Here is a 9,983-nt window from a genome sequence, read left to right on the forward strand (position 1 = left end):
CCGCCTCCCTTTCCCTCCCTCCCTCCCTCCCAGAGGGGAAGAGGCCTCCCCTTGCGCCCCTTGCACCCCCTCCCCTCCCCTCCACACCGCCAGGTGTTGTAGCCGCTCATAGACTTCCCGATCGGGCAAGCAACCGGTGCCGCCAGCCTTCCCCCCCCCCCCCCCCCCTTCCCCCCCTCTCGTCTTGGCGTCCCGCGACCTCGCCCAAGTCCTGCGAAGCTCGAGCCTCCGACCCGCGTAGCTCGACCGGCCTGCCCCCCCGCCCCTTACCCCCCGCCCCTCACCCCCTCGCCCCGTAGGCATCGTCTTCACCATCACGGGCTCGAGCGACATGACGCTGCAGGAGGTGAACGCCGCCGCAGAGGCGATCTACGAGATGGCCGACCCGGACGCAAACATCATCTTCGGCGCCCAGATCGACGACTCGATGGGGAACGTCCTCTCCATCACCGTCGTCGCCACCGGCTTCGGCCACTGAGGCGGGCGGGGACTGCCCTGCGCGGCCTCGAGCTCGCGCGCAGGGGCGGGCTTGCCGCAGGGCGAGGCTGGCGCAATCATGGCCAGCGGGCTGTGCCTTTGCGCCGCCGCCGGTGGAGTACGAGTCGAGCGTGAGGAGAGCATGCGCCGAGGCGAAGTGCATGGTGGGGGGTTGTGCACGCGCGTCGTGTCGGGGCTTCCGTGCATGGCGTGTGGTGGGGCACATAACTATTGGTGCGCGCTCTGTCGGGCCGGCGGTGGCTCGGGCCGTGGTCCGACTTGGAGGCAGCAGGGGCGCCCAGGGCGTGCTACTGCTCGGGTGTTACTGTTCGTGTTACTGCTCGGGCCGCTGGCGGAGAGGCGCGCTGTACGGCTCCCAAGCACTAGCTGCTTTCTCTGGCTTTTGTGTCCGCGGTCTGCGATTCGTGCGAACGGCGCGGATGCCACGCGCTAGCCGCAGGAGGCTAGCGAGCCGCGTCGGCGGGGGCAGGGGTTGCGTAGGGTCGCGTACGTAGGGTCGCGTATTGCAATACCGTATACCGACCGATAGCGTGCCGACTGACTGAACCTCTGACGGCAAAGCTGCTGCCACACGCCCGGTACAATCTGTACGGCGCGATGGTCGACGCAGCAGCGAATGCGACGCTGCGCCAACTAGACGGAGGGGTGACCTCGGAGTCCCGTCGGAGGCAAAGAATTTTTCCTTTGGGGTGTCCTCGCAGAACACTGGCTAGCACCACACTCCTCTCCTTAAAAATTCCTGTGTGGTGGCGGCGTGCCGTCCTCCCATCCCTCCCTTGGAGTGTGCCTTCTTTCTTTCTTTCTTTAACACTGGCACGGGACAGGCGCGCACTGGCACTAAAACAAGAAAAGAATTTTACAACAAAACTAAGAAAACTAAGAAAAGAATTTGTAATCCTCGGAGACCGTGTTATGGCCTCCCTTGCTTTGCTGCTTTCTTTCTTTCTTTTATGAGGAGACCGTGTTATGAGAGAGATTTTCAGTGTATGTAGCTCTTACGTACGTACCCGATTTTTAGCAATACCTTAAAGAGAGGTTACAGGCCAATACCAAACAACTGTAACACTCACACATCATTTGGGGCCTGGAGCCCTGGCACTTAAAGGTTGGTGGAAAACAGATCTTCAACGGAAGAGTGCCCTGTTCACGCGCGCGCGAGACGTGCAGACAGATTGCCAGGTGAGAGTGAATGGCGCGGTTCACGCCTCGCACAACAGAGAGAGAGATGCGCTCTGCATGGTGGGACATCAAAGAGAGCGAGTACTTGGGCGAGTAGGTAGGCCGTGCGGTCAACGCTGCCGCGCGCGACTTTGCGCGCGAGGCGGCGCAGCTTGAGAACGGCGGTGGGCGAGAAGCCGCCGCCCGCCGAACGTCCCGTGGAGCAGCAGGTTGAAGTTGTTGCGCTTGACAAAGATCGCGTCGTGGTAGAAACCGCGATGCGCGCCTTGACGTAGCCATGTTTTTGCGCCTGTCACGCGGTCCACGCAGCTCGCAGGTGTCCAGATCCTTTTCGATTTACATGGGAGCGTGACTGCGTGAGTCTTTGCGCCGGCATTACTAGGACGCAAGTCGGCATTGCCAGGACGATCGGAGTTGCGCCGATCGGCCCGGACCCCCTCCACGTCCGTTGCCATGACATGTGCGCCAACGTCACCGCCGAGGAGCAAGACTCAGAGCAGGCGGCGATCTGCCTTGATCGCCACGACCACGAAGCCCCGAACTTGGGCGGCATCTTCTTTGCCCAACGCCCAGTGGACGAGTCGAAGCAGCTCGACAGCAAATACAAGCCCTACATGCCTACCCCATCGATCTGCAGACCGAATCAAAAGCGGACGGGTCCGCGCTGCGTTGCGGGCGGTCAGCTGGCACCGGACTCAAAGCGTGCGAAGACCTTGCGCAACACGCTCCTGAACCCACTGGTTGAACCAGTTGCCGATGCGCTCCTCTTCAAACCGCCATTCAACCAGCGTGTTCTCAAGTCAATCACACGGATCGTGCACAACGTCCACCCAGGTCCGGTTCCGATCCTGGGGGCCGAGCTTGAGCTCATTGAAGATCCAGAGAAATTCAACGCCTATGTGGAGCAAAGCTACAACGGGAACATGGGCCTCGTGTTGGGGCAGGAAGATGTGATGCCACAGGAGCGCATGGCAAACATCTTCCAGAACACCTGGGCGGCGCAGTTCCTCACCTACGACGACGACGAGCGCACATACACATTCGCCTGCGACGAAACGGTCATCAGCACTGAACGGGACGGAGGAAAGCAACCGATTCTCGACTCACTGCTCAATCCCGAGTACGATTTCAGGACTTTCCGGAAGGAGGCGCTGCTTGCCGGGGGAGTGCGGCAAGGCAAGTGGCACTTCAAGATGCACGATGGAAAGCTGACGTTGTCGTCGGCCACCGACAACATCAATGGAGCCGCCCGCTACGAAATGACGCACTGCTTGCACAACGCAATCCAGTAACGCCACACGCTGCCTCTGCTCTGCAGCGCAAACGTGTCTCCTCACGCACGTTCTAAACCCGCGAATAGGTACTACCACACCGCGCTTCATTTGGCTTCTGGCACCCAATCCTTCGCCGCGAAAGACATTGCCACGGATCGTCCTAACGGCGATGCCGCCTGGCGCCTTCTCAACCCCGGCCGCAACCAATCCTCCAAGCTCTACGAAGTCGCCGAAGTCCTCCTGACCCAGGCACCGGTCATCTACACGCGCGCCATGACTAGCGATGACCTCAGCAACATGAAGACAAGGACGATCCTGCCCATGCTCGAGAGTCCGTGCAACGAATACGCAAAGCGCTACATGCCACACGGCGTCCCGCGAGCGGACGAGCGGCACTTCGCGGCTGCACTCGTGGATGCGCAGAAGATTGTGTGCAACGAAACGTACCGGATGCACCTTCCCCAAGCTGATCTGGACTCCTACACGAGGAATCTCCACACACTGCAGTACCCGGACAACGCCAGGATTGCGTCTTACCACCCGGCTCAGACGGCTCGGTTGGTTGGCATCGAACACACCTTCACGTTTTCTCTCAACTTGATGTTTGGACTCGACCTGAAGGAGTGCACCGATAAGTACTGGTGCTGGGGAAAGGTGCACAACGTAGAAGCCCTGTCGCGGACCACTCAGTTCAGCCTGGCCCTAACGGACAGATGACAGCACTATCCGGCAACACATTAACTTGCCTCCGTCGCCTCAGACGTTGGGCAACTTTGCGGTGGCGGGCCTCGTCACCGTGATCGGCAACACTACGCGGAGCGAGTGCATGCGCGATGGGACCGACGAGAACGACGACGCCGACACCACTAGCGTGACAGCTGAGCTGCGGAAGGTCGCAGAGTTGCCCAACGTCCAACGCTCGGGGGACCCCCGGACGTATGAGTACAAGACGCAGCTCATTGACATGGCAAGCGCCCTCGAGCACCGTTGGGCTGAAGTCCAAGCTCAGAACGAGAAGCGGATGATGGACAAGACGCTTCTCTCCAACTTCGACTTTGTCCTGGGCAAGAACGGCGACAGGGGCTTCTGCCAAACGTCGACCACGTGGGTCTAAAGCCGCGCCAGATCACACCATGAGCTGTTCTCCCGCGATCGATGGCGGCTTGGTGGACACACCTGTGGGAAGTGTCACACTCTGCTCGGCCGATCGACCCTCCCCCACCCACCCACTCGATCGATCACTGTGAGAACTGATAGAATAGAGGGTGTTTACTGCGGCCTGTTGTGCACTGTGTTGAGTGAGTGAGTTGTTCATTGCTAGGAATTGTTTCTCGGAAGGCCACGGTTTGTGACAATAGTAACATCCACACCTGTCCCACATCGCGTGCGAAAGGAGGTCGGGGGGCCCTGTTCACGCGCGCGCGAGACGTGCAGACAGGGTTGCCTGGGTTGCCAGGTGAGAGCGTTTGTTTTTTGTGTTATGGCCCAATTATGGCCCTGCGAACGCGCGCACCCCCCAGGGCTAGGGCCTCTTGCCCGCAACCCATCCCCGAGCATCCGGCCCGCTGGGTGCGCTTCTTAGCTCCCCGGCCGCCTGGATGTGAGCCGCTGCCCCAACTGTGCACTCCAAAACGTCCAAAGTCGCAAAATAAAGTGCTGCAGCCTCCACGTCTTGGAGAAAGCACGGTGCTCCAAAGTAAGAAAAGAACCCGAAGAGGCTATAAGGAAGTCCTCGCGAGACAGCGACACCGGGAGATACGAAGTATGCCTGCTCTATTTATTTATTTACAGCGACTGCGCCTCTGAGCCACCACTGACACCCACCCACGTGAAAATGTTGCGCATGGGGCGGATGCCCGCGGATCTCGCCACGTACGTCAGCCAACTGCAGAGTACTGGCGATGAGTTCACCGAAATCGCAGCGCGCACCGGGTGCGTGGGTGAGTGTGTAGATGTAATGCTATGGCGAGCGGTGTGATGAAGGGGGGGGGGGTCGTTGCGGCGGCCTCACATGCCGTGCGAGGCGATGAGCTGGTCCACCACGGGCGGGTCGGCGAGCCTACAGGGCCGGAGAGAGCCGCCTCGGCTGCTGCGCCTCCGAGGCGCTGGGCCCCGCACCGGGCAGCTCGCGTGGAGGTGTCGCCGAGCTCGTCCGCAGTCACCTCCTTGCCCGAGGCGGCGATCTTGCGGAGGATGCGCCGCATGATCTTGCCCGAGCGCGTCTTTGGCAGCGATGGCGCCCAGTGGACCACATCGGGCGCCGCGAATGCGCCGATCTCGGAGCGGCACTGCATGACGAGGGCTTTGCGCAGCTCGTCCGACTCGTGTACGCCCTCGTTGAGCGTGACGTAGATGTAGATGCCTAAGAATATATAATAATAATATATAATAACAATAATAATATATCCTCGTTGAGCGTGGCGTAGACGTAGATGCCCTCCCCCTTGACCGGGTGCGGGTAGCCGACCACCGCCGCCTCCGCGACGTTCGGGTGGAGCACTACGGCCGACTCGACCTAATCATCCATACTTAATGCTGAATGCTAAGTGCTTAATTATTGAGCACTACGGCCGACTCGACCTCGGCCGTGCCGATCCGGTGGCCAGACACGTTGATCACGTCGTCCACGCGGCCGGTGATCCAGTAGTGGCCGTCCTCGTCGCGGCGGCAGCCGTCGCCTGCAGACACGTCGAGGACAGGTCTGGGGAGGGCGTGCCCCCTGTACACCTCCTCGTCGTGGCGGCTCGCCGGTGAGGTAGAAGCCGGGGATGGGGAAGTAGGTTTGCTGGTACCGCTCGTAGTCGCCGAAGACGTCGCGGATGGTCGACGGCCACGCCGCCTGCGCAAAATGGGAGGAGAGGGAGACCTCGGCTGCAGCTCGGCTGCGTCTCGGCTGCGTCTCGGCTGCGTCTCGGCTGCGTCTCGGCTGCGTCTCGGTTGCGTCTCGGCTGCGTCTCGGCAGCCTTGATAGCGAGGAGGCCCTCGCACGCGCCCTCCTTCTCCTCGCCCTGCTCGTTGATGACGGCGGGCTGCACGCCAAAGAAGGGACGCATCGCGCAGCCGGGCTTCATCGAAGCGCCTACTCGGCAGCGCCTGGGGTCGGCGCGTGTGTCCCGAGGTCTCGCGGCCTCTAGCCCCCTCGCGGCCCTGGATCGGCAGCGGCACGATCATGACGCCGCCCGTCTCCGTCTGCCACCACGTGTCAACGATCGGGCAGCGCGAGCCGCCGACCTCTTCGTAGTACCAGCGCCACGCCTCCGGGTTGATGGGCTCGCCCACCTAACTCGCAATTCACCGCTCGTCAGTCACTCACTCACCCTCCCGGCTGCTGCCCGGCTCCCCCTACCGAGCCGAGCAGCTTGAGCGACGAGCGGCTCGTCCCCTGCAGCGGCCCCGTCCCCTCCTATGGACATGTCTCGGACATGTCACGGACGTGTCTCCGACATGTCCCCTGCAGCGGCCCCGCCCCCTTCCCGCATCAGCGCGCGGATGGCCGTCGGCGCCGTGTAGAGCTGCGCGATCGTGTACTTGTCGACCATGCGCCAGAGGCGGCCTGCGTCCGGGTAGGAAGGCACGCCCTCGAACACGAGCTGCGACGCTCCTGAGACGAGGGGCGGCGGGGCGTGGACGCGGCGTCGACAGGGCCGCGAGGACGCGAGCCGCGAGGCGCTGTCGAGGAGCAGCCTGCGCCTTAGGCCGCACGCCTTGTCCCTCGGCTCTCCCTCGGGCGCTCTTCTTCCGACACGTCTCGGCCGCATCTCGGCCTCATCTCGGCGCCGCATCTCGGGGGCGCGTCTCGGGGGCGCATCTCGAGGGCGCGTCTCGCCGTTGAGGAGTGGGCCGTACGTCACGTACGAGTGGCCGGTGATCCAGCCGCAGTCGGCGGTGCAAAAGTAGACGTCGCCTGGCTGCAGGTCGAAGACGTACCTGGAGAGAGGGAAGGGGCGCCACGAGTCGAGGGGCTGTCTGGGACGCCGCCTGGCTGCGGGCGGGAGACGAACTTTGTGGTCGTGGCGGCGTACACCATGTACCCGCCCGTCGAGTGCAGCACGCCTCGGGTCAAGTCCAGAGCTGTTTGGAGCAGCGCGCGCCCCTCCCGCCCCGCGGGGTCTGGGGAGAGTGACGACGGCCCTTGCCACATCTCGGCTGCATCTCGGCTGCATCTCGGCTGCAGCTCGGCTGCATCTCGGCCGGATGCATCTCGGCTGCATCTCGGCCGGATCTCGGCTGGAGCTCGCCCTTCGGCTTGCCGGTCGAGCCGGACGTGTACAGGATGAAGAGCGGGTCCTGACCAGGAGAACAAGACGCGAATGACGGCGGCGGTGGTGGTGACAGGACATGTGCAGGATGAAGAGCTCCTCTGCGCCCACCCACTCCACCTTGCACTCCGGATCGGCGGCCGCCGTCGCGTCACCCCACCACACGTCGCGCCCTGGCTTGAGCGAGACGCCGGAGACGTCGGGGGGCAGCCGCTGCAGCACGATCTGCGTCTCCACCTCGAGCCCCCGCACCAGTCCCGCAGCCTTGTCCGCGATCTCGTACAGCCCGACCAGCTTCTTCCCGCGCATCACCCCGTCGGCCTGTTCACAGCTGGAGGTGTGAAGAGAGGCCGTTCACAGCTGGCCTGCCGCGCATCACCCCGTCGGCCGTGATGACGACGCGCGAGGCGGCGTCCTCGATCCGCGAGGCGAGTGCCTCGGCGGAGAAGCCTCCGAAGACGACGGTGTGGACGGCGCCTGCAGGGGGAGGGCGGGAGGCGGGCGAGGCGGGTGGAGCGGCGGGCGAGGCGGGCGGAGCGGCGGGTGGAGAGTAGCGGTGGTGGAGGAGGAGGAGGAGGAGAGGAGGAGGAGGAGGAGGAGGAGGAGGAGGAGGAGGAGGAGGGGAGTGGCGGGCGAGGCAGGCTGGGGCGGGAGACGGGCGCGAACTCGACGCAGGGGAGAGGCGGGAGGCTGCGGGTTCCCCGCGCCGATCCGAGCGCACGCGAGCATCGCCAGCGCCAGCTGAGGCACCATCGGCATGAAGAGTGTGACGCGGTCCCCCTTCTTGACGCCGGCGCCGCGCAGTGCGTTGGCGAGGCGCTGCACCTGCAGCGACGGGCCGAGCGTGTGCGCCGCAGCGTCCGGCGGTGCGGCGCGGGCGCTTCTTCAAGTGTGCGGCGGCGCTGGCGCCGGCAGCCGCGGCGGCACACACCTCGGCCAGCGCCTGAGCATAAGTCCACGCGGGGAGCTCCTCGCCCTCCTCGTTGGACTCGTGGTAGAAGGCCACCTGGTCGCCCTTGCCCGCGGCCACGTGCCGGTCGAGAGCGTTGTAGCACAGGTTGGTCGTGCCTCCGCTGAACCACGACGAAAACACCTTGCCCTTGGTCGAGTCAAAGTTGGCGTCGACCACTTCGTCGAAGCGGCGCTCCCAGTGGAATGAGTCGGCGATGTCCGCCCAGAACGCCGACGGGTCCGCCACCGACCTCGCGTACATCTCGTCGTACTCGGCGAGGCTGCGGAGGTTGCCGGCCGGAAACTCGGAGGGAGTGACCACCTCGCTCGCGACGACGGCAGCTGCCTCGGCGACCACGGCGGCGCGGTGCGTCGCCGCGTGCGCAGGCCGGACGAGGCCAGCGCTCGGCGAGGCAGCACGAGGCAGCACGAGGCCCGCGGAAAGAGCGGTGGCGACGACGAGCATCGCGGCGGCGGAGGTGCCTAGTGTGCTGCAGCTGGTGTGCTGTGTGCGGTGAAAAAATTCCGCGGGCGATTTTTTTTTCGCTTTTTTGTTTCGCCTCAAGAGACGTTCTCTTTTGTTTTTTATTTTTTGTTCTCCTTTGTGATTACCTCCAGCAGTTTACGCTTCCCACAGCTCTCTTTGCGTGAACCCTTTCACTTGGCTTTGCTTTACGCTGCGAGACAAAGGAGCGATGACGGCGATTTTCGTTGAGGGCTTCGGAACGAAAGAAAAACGGCGGTTTTCGCAAAGAATTCGGGCCCCCGGTTCTGGTGTGGTGCACGGGCAGCTAGCTGCCGAGCAACCCCTTGCCTCTTGCTGGGTTGGCCAACAGCGCCAAACATAAGCAAGAAGGGGGCCTCGCTGCCCGAGCCCGAGCCGCAGCCACCTTGCACGCGATGTCCGGCCGGCTCAGGATCAAGGTGCCGCCTTCGGTGGCAGTCGAACATCCAGAGGCCGAGGATCGTGCTGCAAAAGGGGTTGTGGAGGGATCCTTCGGCAAGCCCGCCGCCGTTGCAGCAGAAGGGCGCCGCTCGCCTCGCAGGGCAGCTGTCGGGCAGCGGAGGGCCGCGTCCGCCGCCACCGGGTCAAGCCTGACCCCCTCCTCGGCAGCCGCCGCTGCAGCAGGCGGCAGCCAGCGCCAGCGGTCCAAGCGCCCCAGCAGCGCCGGCGCCAACCGTGCGTCGTCGTCGTCGTCGTCGTCCTCGGCCACGGCGGCGGACGAGCGCGTCGTGGCGACGGCCAAGAAGTCGAAGCTGGCTGCCAAGGCCCCCGGCGGCGCAGCGCCAGCAGGTGGAGAGCTGTGCGACTTTGGCGCAAAGCGGCGCCCGTGGGCGCCGTCGGAGGACGAGGCGCTGCGACGGCTCGTCGCGAGCCACGGCGTCAAGAACTGGGCCCTCATCGCGACTGCCCTCACCATGCGCAACGGCAAGCAGTGCCGCGAGCGGTGGCACAACCACCTGCGGCCAGACATCTGCCGCTCCGACTGGACCATCGAGGAGGACGTCGACCTGTGGCGGCGGGTCAAGCAGCTGGGCACAAAGTGCGGCCGACACTCCCGCCCCGCCCACACTCCCCCAGGAGGACCCTCGCCGCCCCTCCCCTCCCCTCCCTCCCTCTCCCCTACGCGGACCACAATCACTCTGTTCAGGCCGCCGAACGTCATTGCGTGTGCATATGCTCTCCCTCCGCACCGCTCCACACCCCCCCACACACACACACACTCCCCCCTCCCCCCCCGCTTGCCGCTCCCCGCAAGCCCTCACTCTCCCCCCTCCACCCCCTCCCTCAGGTGGGCTCAGATCTCCGAGATGCACACGC

The 9,983-nt window shown here is 64.1% G+C and overlaps 4 protein-coding genes across 4 annotated transcripts in view; 3 read left to right on the forward strand and 1 right to left on the reverse strand.

Annotated features, from left to right (window-relative positions):
• EMIHUDRAFT_421687 (hypothetical protein) overlaps positions 1 to 2,029 on the forward strand; it is a gene marked incomplete at its 3' end in the record, with an annotated part of 3,748 nt that extends 1,719 nt beyond the window's left edge. Inside the window, exons 4-7 of the mRNA XM_005771868.1 lie at positions 103 to 136; positions 300 to 454; positions 1,604 to 1,607; positions 1,953 to 2,029. Coding sequence (XP_005771925.1) covers positions 103 to 136; positions 300 to 454; positions 1,604 to 1,607; positions 1,953 to 2,029 — 270 coding nt within the window. The remainder of the gene's footprint in view (positions 1 to 102; positions 137 to 299; positions 455 to 1,603; positions 1,608 to 1,952) is intronic.
• A 31-nt stretch (positions 2,030 to 2,060) lies between these two features.
• EMIHUDRAFT_436069 (hypothetical protein) lies at positions 2,061 to 4,256 on the forward strand. The gene is made up of 3 exons (XM_005771869.1): positions 2,061 to 2,965; positions 3,038 to 3,605; positions 3,712 to 4,256. The coding sequence occupies exons 1-3, from the start codon at positions 2,136 to 2,138 to the stop codon at positions 4,063 to 4,065; spliced, it is 1,752 nt and encodes a 583-aa protein (XP_005771926.1). The 5' UTR covers positions 2,061 to 2,135; the 3' UTR covers positions 4,066 to 4,256.
• Positions 4,257 to 4,705: 449 nt separating this feature from the next.
• On the reverse strand, positions 4,706 to 8,627 carry EMIHUDRAFT_451133 (acetyl-CoA synthetase; the record flags this gene model as incomplete). The annotated part of the gene is made up of 17 exons (XM_005771870.1): positions 4,706 to 4,836; positions 4,963 to 5,010; positions 5,082 to 5,305; positions 5,380 to 5,466; positions 5,532 to 5,629; positions 5,679 to 5,790; positions 5,915 to 6,030; positions 6,098 to 6,230; positions 6,298 to 6,354; positions 6,425 to 6,552; positions 6,778 to 6,878; positions 6,953 to 7,004; positions 7,190 to 7,238; positions 7,310 to 7,522; positions 7,590 to 7,687; positions 7,918 to 8,035; positions 8,142 to 8,627. 17 exons carry the CDS (start codon positions 8,625 to 8,627, stop codon positions 4,737 to 4,739), a joined length of 2,220 nt encoding a protein of 739 aa, XP_005771927.1. The 3' UTR covers positions 4,706 to 4,736.
• Positions 8,628 to 9,061: 434 nt separating this feature from the next.
• Positions 9,062 to 9,983, forward strand: part of EMIHUDRAFT_451134 (hypothetical protein) — a gene marked incomplete at its 5' end in the record, with an annotated part of 2,353 nt that continues 1,431 nt past the window's right edge. Inside the window, 2 exons of the mRNA XM_005771871.1 lie at positions 9,062 to 9,085; positions 9,389 to 9,705. Coding sequence (XP_005771928.1) covers positions 9,062 to 9,085; positions 9,389 to 9,705 — 341 coding nt within the window. The remainder of the gene's footprint in view (positions 9,086 to 9,388; positions 9,706 to 9,983) is intronic.

Source organism: Emiliania huxleyi (genome assembly GCF_000372725.1).
Source record: "Emiliania huxleyi CCMP1516 unplaced genomic scaffold EMIHUscaffold_37, whole genome shotgun sequence".
Lineage (NCBI taxonomy): Eukaryota > Haptophyta > Isochrysidales > Noelaerhabdaceae > Emiliania > Emiliania huxleyi.